General features: G+C 45.1%; 2 protein-coding genes across 2 annotated transcripts in view; one reads left to right on the top strand and one right to left on the bottom strand.

Moving 5' to 3' along the window:
- ACSL5 (acyl-CoA synthetase long-chain family member 5) overlaps nt 1-880 on the bottom strand; it is a 42,303-nt gene extending 41,423 nt beyond the window's left edge. Inside the window, exon 1 of the mRNA XM_012663898.1 lies at nt 625-880. The gene's annotated coding sequence lies outside the window, so the exon portion shown is untranslated. The remainder of the gene's footprint in view (nt 1-624) is intronic.
- Nucleotides 881-10,533: 9,653 nt separating this feature from the next.
- The window catches only part of LOC105825991 (guanylate cyclase 2G-like), a 30,033-nt gene continuing 22,101 nt past the window's right edge, over nt 10,534-18,465 (top strand). The window contains exons 1-5 of the mRNA XM_012663888.1: nt 10,534-10,827; nt 12,257-12,605; nt 14,098-14,207; nt 16,333-16,518; nt 17,923-18,067. Of these exons, the coding sequence (XP_012519342.1) occupies nt 10,534-10,827; nt 12,257-12,605; nt 14,098-14,207; nt 16,333-16,518; nt 17,923-18,067 (1,084 nt within the window). The remainder of the gene's footprint in view (nt 10,828-12,256; nt 12,606-14,097; nt 14,208-16,332; nt 16,519-17,922; nt 18,068-18,465) is intronic.

Genomic DNA, 18,465 nt, shown 5'->3' on the forward strand with positions numbered 1-18,465 from the left:
ATGGGAGGTTTTGGCAACCCACAAGAATTCTGCATGATGGAGCAGACCAGTGAGAACTCAAACCCTAGCCACACGGCCTCCCAGCTCTGTAGCCCAGGCTGGGCTGTCCACAGTCTGCACACACTCTTCACCCATGAAATGGGAATGACACCACCTACCCATGGAAAGTGAAGAGTCAATGAGTCACCTACCTAGAATAGTCCCCAGCACTTCACTGAGTATCTGCTAAGATTCCCTTCCTCTTCTGCCTTCCAGATGGGAACCTCTGCCATCAGTAGCTTCTAACCATATCAAGACCGAAGTTTTGGAATGAAAGGTGGAGACCTACACCCTGGCTTTGTCTGTTTTAGTACATTTAGTGGAATTAATGTTCTCTTCCAATTCCATCTCCTGCTAGCATTCAGACAGCTCAAATGTCTCCACCCCCTTTCCAATTGATTTTTTTCCTTTGCCTCCTAGACACGTCAGCTGAGATTACTACTCAACTAAGTGTAGTTTCACATTATAAAAGCAGCTTAGGCTGAGAATAGACACATGTCCCACCTTCTTTCCCCCACCCCACTCGCATCCCTGCTGTCTCATAGATATGTAGAATATGGAGCAGGCAGTACTGTTGCAGCTTACCTTGCAAGAAGACTCTCACTTCCCGAGTGCAGGAAGTGCTCCCCTCACAGCTGGCTGTATTGGTTCAGCACCACATTCAGGCACGTCTGCCCTTTGCACAGCTCCTGAGACAGGGCCACTCCCGAAACCACTGTGTACCGTCCTGTGCGTGGCCAGTAAGGTCCCCTGGAACCTTCGAACCTGTTGCAATGAAAGTTCAAAGGTAGCAGTTACCTGGTCAAACACTTGTAGTAACTTCTGACAGTGAGAAGTGCAGACTTGGCAAAGTTTAAAATAAGAGATTGTTATGCAATGGACCTAAGAGGAAAAAAAAAAATCAGATCAAAACAGCCCTTGGCTCAGAAAGCCAACAACCAGAGAAACCTTTTATGAAACTCACACCTCAGGGGAAAGGTAAGTGGTAGACAGGGATTTGAATCTGCTTTTTTGGGACAATCCTTGCAATTGTGATAGGAAGAGGAAGATCTAGACAATAGGAAAAATTGTTCCTTGCAAGTAGGGTGAGAGAAAATGAGAAACTGTTCTCATTGACTTGAGCTACAACTTTAAGATGCAGATTAAGTGGAGGTCTGCATTTGAAAAGCAGTGGTCTTCTAGAAGGGACCAGTGTCCCCTACAGAATTAGAACATCTCCAAGACAACAAATAAGCCAAATCAGTCTAAAGTCTGGAGTCTAGACTGAGAGACACGCTTAAGTGCATTGTATTTAGAATGCAGAATCGTGGGCACAGTCTGCAGCACACACAGTCCAGCCTATCTTACTCTCTCTTTTCCTGTGGAAGTCACTAGTCACCACTCTAGATTCCAGAATCATTAAGAATGCAAAGCATCATCACTAAACAAAAATGATGGCTAGAGAAGAAAGAGGCCCTGGAGACGTGTACAACCTCTATTTTACAGGTGAGGCCAACGAGGCCTTTTCAGGTGAAAGAAGTCACCTGGAATCACACAGCCAGTAGTCAAGCTGGGAGCTGACCCACGGCCACCGACAACCACTGCAGGGCTTTGGCCCCCTGTGGTGTGTCTGTAGACCTTCCATCTTTGTGCGTTTTCTCTGTACCAGATCTGCAGAAATTCGAGGAAATGCTATATTAGATTTTTTCTTACTGGATTCTGTCTGGTGGCCAATAACCCAAATCAGAAGCCAATACCACTTCCTGCTGCTTCTTTCATGGTGGAGTGAGTTGCACATTAACATAGAGGTCTTCTCGGGCCAGATTCTCATCCAGGTCTTAGATACATTAACTCCTGAAGGCTGCTTCTTGCTACACAGCTCAGTTCTTCCTTAGTACCTGAAAGAAAAGGGCTTCTAAGAAGGAGCTAAAGACAATACAGAGCTGTGGGCTCGAGTCCCACTTGATTGGCCTAATGCCAAATTGTGTTAGGGAGCAACCCACCGAACACAGTCTGACTAATGCGTGCCAGAGAGTGAGATGCTCTAAGCCCACTAGTGGTTCCTAAACTTCAGTGAGTGTTACAGTCTCTTGGAGTGCTTGTTACAACATAGATTTCTGGGTCTATGCCAGAGTTTCTGATTCAGTAGCCTTGATCTGGGGCCTAAGAATCTGCATTTCTAGCAACTCCAGGTGGTGTGGATGCTGCTGGTCTGGGGACCTCAGCTGGACCACACTAGGAACGTCCCCGCTTCAAGTAGCCATCTTGCCCTCAGTGGGCCCCACTACTGAAATGTCGCAAGGGATGTATTTGGGATAGTCTTGGCTATGGTGACCCTGCAGTTGGGAGGATAACGTGACACAGAGTGGAGCTTGCTACGTGCTCTGGGAGAGAGGCGTTATTCAAGACCAGCCACCAGGCCAAGCCTCAGAGAAGTGCTTCAGCAACAGCAGATGTTGGTAGTTACTGTCCCACTTCTCCTTTGTGTAGCTACAAATCAAAGCTGCACAGCTTCACAGCTGGCTAACCCATACGGGTATGACAGTGGGTGCGTAGGGGACATCACCTGATCCAACAACCTTAATTTTATTTCTGAGGGTACCTGAGACCCCAAGAGTTGAAGCAGCTGGCTAAGGTGATGTTTTGACTTAGTGAGAGAGATATTGTAAGTTGAACCGAGGTCTCCTGTGCCCTGGCAGGCTATACCCTCTACCCTCTCTCTCTTTTTTTTTTTTTTTGAGACAGAATCTCACTCTGTTACCCTTGGTAGAGTGCAGTGGTGTGATCCTAACTCATTGAAACCTCAAACTCACTCCTGGGCTCAAGGGATCCTCCTGCCTCAGCCTCCCAAGTAGCTGGGACCACAGGTACGTACCACCACGCCCAGCTAATTTTTGTATTTTTAGTAGAAACGAGGTCTCATTCTTGCTCAGGCTGGTCTCGAACTCCTGACCTCAAGTGATTGTACCACTTCCCAGAGTGCTAGGATTACAGACGTGAGCCACTGCACCTGTCCTGATCTCTTGATAAACCATCGTGTCCTATTGCATCTCTCTTCAAAAAGCACGTATTAGATAAGGCTTCTTTGCCACACCCTCCCTTCTTCCCTCCCCTCCCACAGCCATATACATTTAGAACCTGACACAAAACCAAATTCCCTTTAGGTCTGGACATCCTGCAGCCCTTAAACAGTGCAAAACTTTCACTGTTTATGACACCCATTGGTGAGGTACAGGAGGTGTGAGGAGTCTGACCAATAGCCCTAATTCTGACATACTCACACACATGCTGCTGTGATGGCTTTGTATACACTCCCTTCCTTTTTCTAGGGACAAAGGAACCACACAGTGAATGTATGACAGTTCTAGAATACCAGAGGCTAACATTCCAGAGTTTTGTACCACAGCCTAGAAACAGCCAAGATACCTTTTATGATATAGAGGCTGGCAGCTCTTCAGAAGCAGAAACCAGGTTTTCCCCATGTTTTAGAAAGCAGGAAAAGACAGGCAATATGAACAGGCCAGTTTTACACAGCCTGACCATGCAGTTCTATAGCTCCACCCAGTTTGTGAAGCACTTCCCAGACTGCCTCTTAGCAAACTTGTGAGGTATAAATAGGAACAATACTTTCGACATCCAAATCTTCAGTGGCTGCTGGAAGCTGGGCCCCATGACAAGCACTTCATTCGGCCTTTACAATGAACTTGGAAGTTAGTCGTGATTTGTATAGATGAGAAAAATAGAAGCTCAGAGAAATTACACCACCTGCCTGAGATCCTATAACTCGGTAACAGGGTGGGGATGGTGGTGGGGGAGCCAAGAGTTATTTTTTAATAGTTTCAGGCTAAAGTAGAACTACCATTTGACTGAACAATCCCACTGCTGGGTATTTACCCAAAGGAAAAAAAGACATTTTATAAAAAAGACACCTGCACTCGAATGTTTATAGCAGCACAATTCACAATCGCAAAGATGTGGAAACAACCCAAGTGCTCATCAATACATGAGCAGATTAATAAAATGTGGTATATGTATACCATGGAGTACTAATCAGCCATAAAAAATGGTGAACTATTACCTTTTATAACAACCTAGATGGAACTGGAGACCATCCTTTTAAGTGAAGTATCGAAAAAATGGAAAAACAAACACCACATGTACTCACTACTAAATTGGAACTAATTGGTCAATACTCATGTGCACATATGGTAGTAACATTCAATGGAAATCAAGCAGATGGGAGGATGGAGGAGGGGATAGGTAAATTCACACCTAATGGGTACAATGCACACTAACTGGGTGACGGACACACTTACAACTTTGACTCAAACTGTATGAAAGCAATTCACGTAACCAAAATGTTCATACCACTGTAATATTCTGAAATAAAAAAAATAAATTTAGAAAATCAAAAAATAAATTACAGGCTATTTTGCAAAGCCAAGTGATTTGTAGCTTGTCTCTGAAAAGCAGCCTTTCTTTAGGGAGCACAGCTTGTTGCAGAGCAGATTTTACAGCAGGTTGAGGGGATGAGTCAGGCAGGACACCAAGTGTTATTTGAAGGTCTTAGAAGATATTTCCAGCTTCCAGACACCACTGAACCTAATGAAGTCCTTGTAAAGGAAAGTGGAACTTCTCCTTTTAATAAAAACCTTTACCCTTAGGATCTGGGAGATTCATATTAAACCTCTAGATCTTTTGCGTGAGAATATTTCATTGGATTTAGATTATGGAACAGCCACAACATAATGCTTAGCATAAGGACTCTGGGTGAGAAGGAAAAGGAAAGGACACTGTGGGGCATGGGGAACACTTATTTAGGAAGGATCTTAGACTGTCTTGACCCATAAGCCAAGTCTTTACAAGTCAGGCAACATGACCCAAGAGGATAGAGAAGAAGAGTCCTAGAGCTATAGGCTGAATCTATTCACGTTAACTTAGCAATGACAGATCAGAAAGAAGGCAGGTGAGACATCCTTCCCTAGAGGGAACAGCAGGGCAGAGGTTGTGAGGGGCATGCAATGGGCGAAAATCTGTGATGGACTGACCTTTAGCTTCCCACATGGCAGAACTGACTTTGAAGTTTATCCTTCTATGGAGATATGAGAAGGAAGGGGCAAAGTTCCTAACAAGGGTACCATTATCAGTCGTCAGAATTACATACCCACCCTTTCCCTGGTTATCTGATATTTCAAAAGGCTAATGGCACCCAAAGTTCAGCTTACTGGGCAGCAATCTAAGGTTCTCATGCCGGATCGTCTCTGAAGACCTTCTAGATAGAGGATCATGATGGCGAATATTACTGAGCACTTCCTGTGTGGTGGCAGCACTGTGCTGAGAGCTTTGTCTACAATATCTCATTTAGCTTCATAGCAACTCTATGAAAAAGTTGTTACTGCTATTCGGAAGAAGAGGAAAGTCTAAGAGAGGCCAAGTAACATGCCCAAGATATACAGCCAATAGTTGGCCAAGTCTCAGAGTCAGATTTTGAGCTCAGCAAGGGCTTCCAAAGAGTATTTAAGAATCAGATGGAAAGTGAAAAGGTCCTCGAGAGAGGTGTTGGCTTAGATTCCCAGAACTGTCAACAATCCCATAGGAAACATCACTCTCTCCCAGAGAAAAGTAGCTCTGAGTGAAGATTTAGACCTGCACTGTTCAATACCGTAACCACTACCCACGTGTGGCTACTGAACACTTGAAATGAGGCAAGTTTGAATCGAGATGTGTTTAAGTACAAAATGCACACCACATTTCAGAGATGTAGTATGAAGAAAATAACATAAAATCTCAATTTTTAACATATTGATTACGTGTCAAAATGATAATATTTAGCATATTCTGAGTAAATAATCTTATCTGCTCTTTTTACTCTTTTAAATGTATCTGCTGGGAAATCTTAAATAGCATATGTGGCTCACATTACTTTTTTGGAATGATGCTGATTTAGAAAACAAAGGTTCTCGAGGCGGGTGGATCGCTCAAGGTCAGGAGTTCAAGACCAGCCTGAGCAAGAGCGAGACCCCGTCTCTACTAAAAATAGAAAGAAATTATCTGGACAACTAAAAATATATAGAAAAAAAAATTAGCCGGGCATGGTGGCACATGCCTATAGTCCAGGGTACTCGGGAGGCTGAGGCAGGAGGATCGCTTGAGCCCAGGAGTTTGAGGTTGCTGTGAGCTGGCTGATGCCATGGCACTCTAGCCAGGGCAACAGAGCCAGATTCTGTCTCAAAAAAAAAAAAGAAGAAAAGAAAACAAAGGTTCTTTGACTTAATGCCTACAGGCTGTAAGCAAAAGCTGGTGTTACCAGTGGCAGCAATAAACGGTTTGTAACTGCTCCTGGTGAATTTTTAATTTTTCTTTCCAATAACCAGCCAGAGCTTCATCATCCCATTTAATGCTGGAAAGCTAAATACGTGCGTACATGTATACATTAGAAGCTATAAATCCAGATATCTTCAGAAACCTGTGACAGTGATGTCTTTTACCTGTTTCTCTGGTTTCTGTAGCAGCAGTGGTTTGTTCCTTTGGGTTAACACAGAATCCATCCAACAGAGTTTATGACCTTTTGTCTGAAGGAACAGTCCCTTACTATAAAACTGCTATCATTTACTGGCTATTGTTGCACGCGTGGCACCCCGCTGTGTACTTTACATCTATTATTTCATTTAAGCCTCACATAAGGTCATCAGGGTAATTAGAAATGAGGAGATTGGGTTCAGACAATACATCACTTGTCCAAGCCAGCTTTTCTCATTTCAAAACCTGCGTTCCCAGCCATTCTGCTACATTGCCTCCTATGGGAGGGTGGTGGTGAGAAGCCGTGGCTTTCGTGTCATAGATAGAGGAGGGATACCACCCCTCCCTCCTCGCCAAGCTTTTGGGGATATCAGCTTCTGCTTTGCAGCCTTGGTTTCCGAGGCTCACAGTGTGGGGAGAACCACACGGAGCGCGCGTGGCTAGTGAGCTAGTTGAGAGCCTTTAGCAGGAGCAGGGAGGAAATGCCAGGAAGTAGGAGGGCTTCTGATCTTTCCAGACAAGAAGCTGAAGAGGGTGGAGCTGTCAGAAAGGACATCCTGCCTCACTTGATTTTTTTAAATTTTATTTTTATTTTATTTTTTGAGACAGAGTCTTGCTCTGGTGCCCAGGCTAGAGTGCAGTGGTATCATCATAGCTTGCTGCAACCTCAAACTCCTGGGCTCAAGCCATCCTCCTGCTTCAGCCTCTGGAAAAGCTGGGACTACTGATGCACACCACCAGACCGGGCTAATTTTTGTATTTCTTGTAGAGATGGGGTCTCACTGTTGCTCAGGCTGGCCTTGAACTCCAGACCTCAAGTGATCCTCCCGCCTCGGCCTCCCGGAGTGCTAGAATTACAGGTATGAGCCACTGTGCGCGGCCCTGCCTCACTATAGATGGCTATCACCAGAGAGAAGCTGCCAAGCCCAGCATCACCCGGGGCACTGATTGACACACATGGAGAAACATGTTCTAAGGATCAAAAGTTTGTCATTACCAAGAAAGATGTATCAGGACACATTCTTTAGTCATTCAGTGTCTGGGACACTGTGAAAACAAAGGTGTTCTTGGAAAACTTAAAATTTTATGGAAAGTGGCTTGGGAATTAATGACATCACTCTTAATCATTCAGTGTTTTTGAATATTGAGTACCTGGAACAGGTAGTCGCCTGTCCTCCTCACTACCTGCAGAAGTTTTTGCTTTTCATGCTAAGGCTTTACGGAAAGCAGAGTGGAGGAGCAGTTATCTAGGATGTAGGAGTGAAAACTAGAAAATAAATATCCAGAAATCTGGCATTTATGCCAGACCAACCTGCTAAACTTCAGATTATACTGGTAGCCAGGAAAAAACTCGATTGTTGAAAGTATTGATTAGAAGCCCCAGATTTTCAAAAGTAATCACTCACTTGTTAAAGACTCATTTCTTGTGCACACAAGTGCGAAAAAGAGCCGATTTTAGCAGCCCAGGATAAATATCAGATGGTTGAAGGACACAGGAGATGGGTAGGCTCCCCACGATGGAGGGATTTTCTTCCCCTTGCACAAACTTTTTCAGAAACAAGATCAGAGTGTTCTCATTAGTTAACCAAGGCCGGGGCCACCCTTAACCTTCTAGGAGTAGTGTGTGCATGGTTACCCAAAGGAGTAGCTTTTGAATCCCAGGGAATTCGCTTTGTTGCAGACGTAAGACACATGATCTCTCAGTTTGAACTTAGCTCCACTTTCCTATGGGATGGTTGGTGCCAGGTGTGCTATACCTCCAGGTGTGTTCCTGTTAGGAATCCGTAGGCCAGACCTGAAAAGAAACTTGCCGACATCACCGCCCCACTCCACCCAGCCAGGAGTGCAGTATTCAGGTAGTTAGGGGTTCACTGGAGTCCTAAGATCTTAGGGCAAGAAGCCGGTAAGGTCAGAGGTGTCTGCCCTCTGCCATTTCCCCACTTCACAGATAAGGTAACTGAGGCTCAGGTGCAGGCTTATTGACCTGGGAAAGCCTGGAGCGCCTCCTTCTCCAGGAACACACCACTAGACCTGGGAGAATGTGCGCAGGTGCCCCTCGCTATCTTCCAAGCAGGCCAAACACCTTTTTCTGCCTCTTACCTGCGCCCTGGAGGAGAATTAGAACCCACACATTCCAAACCTTCACTTTTCCTCTAAACCTGAGCAGGCCGCTAATTTACAAACGAAAGAGAGGTGGAGGCAAGCAGATGGGGACGAAGGGCATCTGGGGACACACTGGAGGTTTCCCTGAAAGCCCACCATCCTGGATACAGCTACTCTTATCTGATCTCGGATGCTGAACAGCTGGCCCCGTATCTGGTTTATGGACTAGGCTGGTCAGCACTGAGGAAACCATAAATCAGGCAGAAAAAACCCTCCCTCTGTAATAGTCTCTTCAGGAAATGGAGACGGGATAAAGTAGGCAGGAATTAAAGAGTACCCCACTCACATAGGAGGCCACACTTCGAACCCCTGGTGGCCAAGCACAGATGACTTTTGTTCCAAAGCATCATCAGGTGAAATAACGTGGCTTCTCTCAACCCGACTGGTAACTGGTAGGCATAAGGGTCCCCTAGAAGGGAGGAGGGCTGGAGAAGCGAAGTAGAAGACAGCAAGCTGGCTCCAGCAGCCACAGCCCCTACAACAACTCCCCAGCCAGGTTTTAACCTCAGGCCTTTCCACTCCAGCCCGTCAAGTGCATCACACAAATTGGGCTTGTAACTATGGCAACAGTTTTCCACCCGGCGATGGCCGTTACCTGGACCACTGCATCTCTGTCTCTGATGGCAGTGAAGAAAGGAAAGGGGCTGAGCTCAGCAGAGAATAATTAGAGCCCACAGAGGGAAGCCAGGTGTCTAGAAGCATAGGGGCCCAGGCCAGTGGGGCTGCTCTTGACCTAAGGAATTAAGGCAGCACGAGTTTAACCTCCTGTGCATTCCTTCCACGAGTACAAGTCTGCGGGTTTATTTTTAATTAAAATGTTCACTTTTCTTCCTTACTGCAAAGACATGAAGAGCAAAAAATTTGAAAATTAAGATAAGCAAAGAAAAAAACCATTCATAATTCCTATTACACAAAGAGAGCCACTTTTAGTGGTTTGGTGTATGTGATCTTTTCTATGCAACTTTTTGTGCTTTAAAAAATACAACTAAATGTTTTCTAGTGTGCTTCTTCACTTACCAACACTGTGGATATTTTTCTAAGTGAATAAATATACATCTAAGATGTCATTTTTAACAACTGCATGCTACCCAGTTGTATGGATTCACTACATGGTATCTATCCAGGCCCCTATTGTTAGATATGAAGTTTGTGTTTAATTTTTGACTGTTAGAAATAACACTGGTTAAATCTGATCATATGATTTTATTTCTTTAGGATAAATTCCCCAAATCAAAATTTATCTTCTTATCATTTATCATCTTACCACCTTGGGGAAGACCCCATTACAGTTTTATCCCCATTTTACAGATCAGAAGATGAAGGCACAGAGAGGGGAAGTGATATGTCCCAGGTCACATAACTAACACGTGATGCAGTCAGACTTCCAGCCCAGGCCATCTGACGACATTTGTGTGGTTTCCATGATTCTTATTTTACTGGTGGAGAGGCACAGAGGGGTCATGTGACTTGCTCAGGAACATGAAGTTTGTCAGTGATGTCACTGGATTAATAACCAGGGTCTTGCAGATGCCCTATTCTGGCCTCTTTCTGCAAGACTGCTGCTTCTAGATCGTGTTAAGACAGATTCTGAAAAGGGAGGGCTTGGGTTAATTAATAGCACTGAACAGAAAGCAAGCTGTGATCCCCAAGGAATTCTACACAATCATATAAGTTTCTGGCATGAGTGGTCAGGAGGCTGAGCCTCTCAGAGTTCTGCAGTGATACAGGTGTTAGCTGCCATCCATGGCTCCCAGGACAGGTCTTGAGGCCCCACTTGGATTTGGGCTCTGTTTGGGGGTTGGATGCCACACTGACCACCCAGTACTAGTTCTGATGCTCTTTGCCAGTGTGTTGGTGACATGGCTTGAGGCCATTAAACTCACTGTGGGCTTCCAGGCTCCCTGGAACGTCTCCCATCCATTCAGTGTGCAAAGGCTGGGTGCAGGCCTCCAGATTGCCATGGACAAGGTCAACTCAGAGCCAGCGGGCTTTGGAAACCTCAGCTTAGAGTTCACTTACACCAACTCAGCCTGCAGCACCAAGGAGTACCTTGCTATTTTTATCAACCAGATCCAGAGAGAACAGATTTCTGCCCTGTTTGGACCAGCATGCCCAGAAGTAGCAGAGGTAGAGTATATAACCTTCTAGAAATTTTGGATGAGTTTCTACTGGAAGGGGTGGTCTTAAAGGTGATGGCACAGATTTGAATAATCTCTTGACAAGGATCACATTATTATAACAATAATAGATCTTGGGTATCTTTTGTTTTGAGATGTAATTAGACCATGTAATTAGAACAGTTAACATTCTCTTTAAAGAAAACCTTTCAAATCAATAATTGTTAGTTCCCTCACCCTCTTCCTCCTCCTGTTGATTGTTTGAACTTGCTGCTGTTGTGTATAGACTGTAATTATTCACTCTTATGTTGCCAGCTATGTGGCTCAGAAAAATTAAGAAGAAAACAGATGCTTGGTTTTAAATGGAAAACTATCAAGTGTTTGAGTAGACCTTTCTTTGGTGTGTGTAATAAATTATCCTGTGATGGTGAAAGTAAATGGAAAAGAATAAAGTATGAAAGATTACATAAACTAGAGCAAGAAAATGAGGGGAATGAATGATTTGTATTCATTTGGTTAATGGGGTGAGCTTTGTTGGTGTCTTTGGGTCTCACCTTGTCTCAGGTGTTGATGTAAAGGCTAAATAGGAACAAGCATCACAGGTCTCACTCTCAGAAATATTGCAGAACTATCATTAGTTGGAGCTGTAGAATTAAGTTCATATTTGATTTTGGATCTTGGTCTCTCTCTATTTGACACATTTTAAGCTGTCCAAAGCCTACTCATTCTTCAAAGTCAAGCTCAAATGCCATGGAGCCTTTCTTCATCTCTTCATCCCCAGCCCCGATATCCCCAATTTCCCAACCAGAAGTAATTTCTTACTTCTCTAAACTCCTATAAATCTATTGTTTATAAATCTTGAAGGGTATATTTAACTCTAGATATATTTTTATATACTTTAGTTCTTGTACTAAACCATACGCTCCTTTAAGAGCAAGGTCTCCAAAGTCCCTTGTGGACTCCTAATGAAAAATGGATCAGAAATGAATAAGGAATAAATTAAGAAAGAAAGACAGAGAGAATGAGTAGCTATGGGTGTGGGCTGGGGAACTGTATTCCTGAATTTCAATCCTGCTGCACTGTTTGCTAGCTATGTAACTTATGTCTTTGTATCTTCATGTTTTATCGTTAAAAAAGGGGTAATTATAATACCTACCTCATAAAAATGTAAAAGCTGAAATGATATATGTAAGCTCCAAGTAGAGCACTTGGCACATAGTAAGCACTCAATTAATGCTCACTTTTGCTATCTTTGTCCTCTGAGGTCTTGCATCTGCAAGTTGGATCCAAGACAGTATCATCAATATTCCAAAAGAGAGGGTCCAATATGACCCATATACTCAACTCTCTGAATCTGAGCTTTATGCACATACCTTACAATGGGGATTGAGTGTACATAAACTCAGTTATGGAAAGACATTCTTTTGGTTACTTTCTAGGTTATTGGTTTGTTGGCCTCTGAATGGAACATCCCTATGTTTGACTTTGTTGGACAAATGGCAAAACTGGAAGACCATTTCTTGTATGACACCTGTGTGAAACTTGTGCCACCCAAGAAAGACATCGGTGATGTGCTGCAGAAAAGTCTCCTGTACCTGGGCTGGAAACACATTGGGATGTTTGGAGGCTACTCTGGGACTTCCTCCTGGGATGGAGTAGATGAATTGTGGAGGGTTGTAGAGAATGAACTCAAATCCCATTTCACTCTCACTGCCAGCATGAGATACACCAACAACAGTCCAGCTCTCCTTCGAGAGAATCTTAGGAGTGTGTCATCAACTGCCAGGGGTAAGTAGGAAAAAGCCTCTGTCACTTATGTTTGGGGACACAAATAGGGCAAGCAGATTGGAAAAAACGTAAGAACTCCTCCTTTTTCCATGTGTGTAAAACGCAGACAGAAGCAGAGTACAAAATCAATGGTAAATAAAAGCAATTTCATTCTTTGCTTGGTATCACCAACAGAAACTTGGTGAGTTTTTTTTTTTTTTTTTTTTTTGGTCTAAAGTGAAATCCTAGATGTTGTAGTGTTATGATGCACAGAGTTAGTTCTGGAAGCATCTTCCAGGTGGGCTGGGTCCTGGACTTTGCTATTTGTTCAGAGCATGGGCTCTGTAGACAGACAGACTTAGGTTTGAATCCAGCCTCTGACACTGTCTAGCTGTGTCCTCCTGGGCATGTACCTTAGCCTCTCTGTGCCCCAAATACTTTCTCTGTATAACGGAGATAATCATCCTACTTACCTCACAGAAAGGTGAGGATTGAGTAAGGTCCTTCCTGTGAAGTGCTTCACACAGTGTCTAGACAAGCAGTTGGCCAACATCGGACAGCAATTATTTTGTGGTGATGCTTATAAGGCTCTACTTTCTAGCATGAATTAGTCACTGACTCCTTGCTATTCTTCAAATGAACGAAGCACTTTCTGGCCTTGGGACTTTGGGGCTTGCTGCTCCCTCAGCCAGGAGTATCACCTGCAGCCACACCCCTCCTACCCAGCACTCCTTCTGTGGGCAGTTTCCTCTCATCCGTCCAGACTCGGCCCAGAGCCCACCTCCTCAGAGAGACCTCCTTTCCGTGGCGTTGTCCCCCTAACCACATTAGTATTACGGTATCCTTTCCCTCCCTCACTCATTAGAATCTTAAATTATCTCTTTAATCTGTTCACTTGTATACTGTCTGCCTTCTGGCTTGCTCATGCCGTATCCTGTGCCTAGCACAGTGCTGGCACATGGTTGCTGCTCAGATAAATAGATTATAATCTACTTAATTAAAAAAATAAATCACTACCTCATTTGTGTGTCCTAAAATGAATGACGACGTGATTGAATGGAAGGGAAGTACATGGCCTACTCCTCCCTCAACCCCCAATCCTACTCAGAAAGTCCAAAGGCCTTTGATTCTAGGTCCTCTGTGGACTGCTCCCAACTGCTGTGTGGCTGACAAGTCGCAAGCTAGGTCCGCTCTTCTGATTTTTGAGTCAATTATGTGAAAGAAACTAGAGCACAGGGATGATATCGGATTTTTCTGTTTGTTCATCATTGGGGAGCTGCAGTAAAGACTTTAGTCCTGCAAGGCAAAAGGCACCAGTTTGTATATTGCAGGCTTGGTTCCAGATGTATACACTCAGGGAATAGCTTAGGCATTCCTGTTTCCCAAAGCATGCCCAAGAAAAGAAGTTTGTGTCTCATTTGCAGTGGTTTTCGGCTAGACTTTAAAAAAAGAGTGTGTGTGCACACACATGCAAGCATGTGCAATTGGCTGATTCTGTTTTTCATTCTTACAGTTATCATCTTAATCTGCAGCTCAGAGGATGCAAAAATTATTCTGCTGGCTGCAGAGAACCTGGGACTCAACACTGGAGATTTTGTCTTCATCATTCTGCAGCAGTTGGAGGTGGGCTCTGTTGACCACTCAAAGGCTCTGATAGTCGGAGGTAATGAGTATGGAGCACTTGCTATAAACCACGGGGAATCAGCTCCCTGAATACTCACTGCAACCCTAGGAGGCAGGCACTCTGGGATCCTCATCGTAAATTAGGAGACTAAGACTGAGCTGAAAGAACTTACCCAGAGTTCTCTTGCACAGCTGGTGAAAGGATGAGCCAGGACTCGAATTAGGTCAGCAAATGCCAGCGGAGGAAGAACTATTTCTACCTGGCAGCTGAGACCTTCCCACAGGACTCTCAAACACAGGGGCTCTCACTTCTTTTTCTTCTACAGCCACCTCCTTGTGTCCCTGCTGAGGCTCTAACAAAGGCCTGGAGAGACCAACATACTGGTCCAATGAGGCAATTGTTAGGTGGTTTGATTCTTTTGGTAATGATGGGAATGGCTACAATACCATGTGCTTACTGTGAGTCTTGAGTCACACGTTTTACATGCATCATTGCACTTGATATTCCCAACAGCCCTGTGAGGCACATTGTAATACACATGAGTGTAAATTCTGCACTTGATATTTCCAGCAGCCCTGGAAGGTAGATATTATTAGCATTCCAACTTACAGATAGAAAAATCAAGGCTTAGATAAGTAAGGTTCCTTACCTAAGATCTCAGAGCTCCCAAGTAGCGTAGCTGGTCTTCCAGGAAAGGAAGCGTTGGGCTCCTTTCCGCCCCCCATCAAGTGCAATAATGCATGGAAATAATGTATGTAATATCAGCCTCACAGGGCTATTGTGTCTGTGCATGTAACCACCGCATTACACTAGCAGGCATCTAAAAAAGCCACTTGCCTTTTGTTAGGGATACACTGTATTATTTTTCCAGCAGTTTTATCTTTCTAAAATGAGCTCTTTTTACACAATCACAGGAAGCTGAAATAGGGCACAGGGAGTAAAGGAAGCCGTACATTAATGCCCCAGATATTTCTTTCTATATTATGATTTTTTTTGAGACAGGGTCCCACTCTGTCCACTGGGTTAGAGTGCAGTGGTGCGATCACAGCTCACTGCAACCTCAAACTCCTGGGCTCAAGTGATCCTCTTGCCTCAGCCTCATGAATAGCTGGGACTATAGGTATGCACCACCACACTGGCTAATTATTCTTTTAAAATTTTTTTTGTAGAAATAGGGGTCTCGCTATTGCCCAGGCTGATCTCGAACTCCTGGCCTCAAGTGCTAGGATTACAGGCATGAGCCACCACGTCTGGCTCATAGATCATGAAATATTTTGGAGCACCAGAAGTATCTTGGTTTCTTTGGGTGGCCAGTTGGAATTCTAAACTCATTCCAGACTTTCCAGAGCGTCCTCCTACCTTCCTTTTCCTTGCTACCCACTTTCATTTCTGTTCACTTTCCCCTTCGCCTCTGCCTTTGGGTGGATGAGAAGAGGACAGGATGGGCCACATCTCAGTATCAGTAGGGAAGCCCTTCCAAGCTGCTGTTGCTCATTCCCCAAACCTCAATGATCCAATTCCAATTGGTGGGTGGTGGCACAAAGAAGATAGAACTAAAACTACACCACACGATGTCCATGCAATTGAATTCATGCAGCTTGAAGAAAGAATAGCATAAATCCATTTTATAAAACTGTTCCCAGTATAGGTTTCGGTAGCAAAAAAAACAAGCTGCAGAATGACAGTATAGTATGATGCCATCTATGCAAAACACACACACACACACACACACACACACACACACACACACTGAGTGGGTATATACTATTCATAATAGTAATGATATAGCTGATAATGATGATAAAAAAGCACTTAAGCAGAAAAGCAAGAATGGCCATCCCGAGCTTGTCAAGTTTCCACACTTGTCTTTAGAAGATAAGCTGTCTGCATCTTAGCTGCTTGAAGCCCCAGACACGTTTTTATTTTTTGTTTATTTATTTTCCCCCCTCCCCCACTGTTTATATGCCAGCTAGAAAACGTGGACCTTGCTTTGCAGGCCTTCTGGAATCATTGTGTTTCCCAGCACTAGAATGTAATGGTTCAAATTCCACATTGCCTTAAATGCGCTTCCCTTGCCCAAGTTATTTGGGCAAGAATGGTGACATTTATTTTATTACGTTTTAGGACAGTTTTTGGAAGGAGGCATTGACAAATCAGAAGATGACGCACTTCCCGAAAGTCTATACGTCAGTGCTTCTCATCGCCCTGAGCTCCTACGGAGAAGGCCCCAGGCGCAAGGGCTTCTGGGAACAAGTGTACCAGAGGCTGAGGGGGCCGCCCTTCCACAGCACGATCTCCTCGGAGGAGCAGGTCTGACGCGGGGGCTTCCTACACAGGCCCCACCTCCCCTTCTTCGACCTTACTTGTGTTTGGCTTTTGTGTTACTCCCCCTTATTTTCCCTCCCCCTTCCCCACCACTCCCTTACACACACACTCACATGCAAACACGTGCAAAACACATGTGCAAAAACACAGACACACTTCCCCACCTTCCATGCCCAAAACAAACAACAGTTTGATGCTCTCTTGTGAAATCTGTAACCCAGGACCACAGAGGAAAACCAAGATTACTAGGTGAAAGGCCATTGGCCTTTGAAGTCATAGACCTGGGCTCCCATTCTACTTCCGCTATTTGCTGACTGTGGGACCATGGAACAAATTGCTTAACCTCCTGACACCTCAGATTCTTCATCTATAAAATGGGCCTGATAATGGCATCCACCCCCCAGCTGGGGTTTTGAGTATCTAGTAACAGAATACATGCAAGTGGCAGAACAGATGCCAAACGGTACTCAGACCATGACAATTTCCCTGACCAGGGAGATCAGGACTGAGAATCAAGATAGCGCAGTCAGAGGTTTAGAGCTAGGACAGGCCCAGGCAAACAGATGGTCTGGAACAGGGAGAGAGATTATCAGCCAGCGGTAATCTCAGTATGTATGGGATGACCAGGCAAAGTGTCTGGCTCCCACAGAAAATTTTTTATGGACAGACTTTTGTCCAGAGTTGGAGGTCCTTCTAGGGTAAGGCTGAGTGGAGCCCTGGGGTGACAACAAGCCACTGATGACAGGGGGTTGGATTAGGAATGAGGGGGCCAATTGTGGATCTCAACACACAAGACAGGATGACCAAAGAGCATTTGTGGAGCAATCTGCTAAGTGTCAGCTCTGCACCACGTGCTGTAGGAGAACCGTGCCTGGCACTGGCAGGCACTTGTATTTTCGTTGACTAAACCAATAGAAGACATCATGTGTTAAACACCTACTATGGTCCAGGTACTACGGTAGGTAGTTTACCTATTCTGCCTCATTTAACTGTCATCACACTCACCCTACCAGTGATATCATCCCCATTTCATAAACAAATGAGCTGAGATTCAGAGATGTTACAGAACTTACTCCCGGTTTCATAGCCGGTAGGTAGCAGACCTGGCCTAGCTCCTAAATCTACCCTCTTTCACTTAAACCATACTCCCTCCCAACTGCAGCCTAAAGAGCTGTTCCTGAAGGACCCTGTGATCTAACTGGGAAATGAGACATCAAGAGGAACGTGAAGACGGTGATGTCTAGGTGTAGCACAGGCACAGGCATGTGGTGGGCGTGTGCTGCGTCCCACCGTTAAGAGGGTGGAGAGAGATGCCTCCCAGCTAAGCGCTGGACGGTGACCCAGGAGGCCGTGGGCCTCTTTAAACCCCGTGTTTGCTTCTCGTTGAAGGTGAGCCCATATTCTGCCTACCTCCACGACGCCGTCCTGCTCTACGCTCAGACGGTGCAGCAGGTGGCACAGGCTGGTGGGGACGTCTGGGATGGACGGCAGCTGGTCAGCAGCCTGCAAGATTCCAATTGGACTGCGGTGTGGGGTAAGTGGCCTGACTGCCGGGGTGTTCTGAACTCAGGCCGGCTGCTCCGGTCCGTGGGGGCTCTGAGATGCTGGGCATGCGACTAAAGGCCTCCTTTAGGGCCTGCCTGACACCGAGCTACAGAATTCACCTTTCTTGTGGAGATTCTGGTCTCCCATAGGGTGGTTGAGGTCAGACCTCCCGGCTGCCAGAGTCCATTCACCCTACTCTGCCCAGAAGGCAGCCCAGACAAGGCGAGGGGGCCTCTGGGCACCTTATTCCCTCCCTGAATGGAAAGTCTCCCCAGCAGCTCCTTTCAAACTAAATCCACCAAGAATAAAACTCAAAGCCAGGCACAGTGGCTTGTGCCTGTAATCCCAGCACTTTGGGAGGCCGAGGCAGGAGGATCACTTGAGCCC

The sequence above is a fragment of the Propithecus coquereli genome, unplaced genomic scaffold (genome assembly GCF_000956105.1).
Source record: "Propithecus coquereli isolate 6110/MARCELLA unplaced genomic scaffold, Pcoq_1.0 Scaffold84, whole genome shotgun sequence".
Lineage (NCBI taxonomy): Eukaryota > Metazoa > Chordata > Mammalia > Primates > Indriidae > Propithecus > Propithecus coquereli.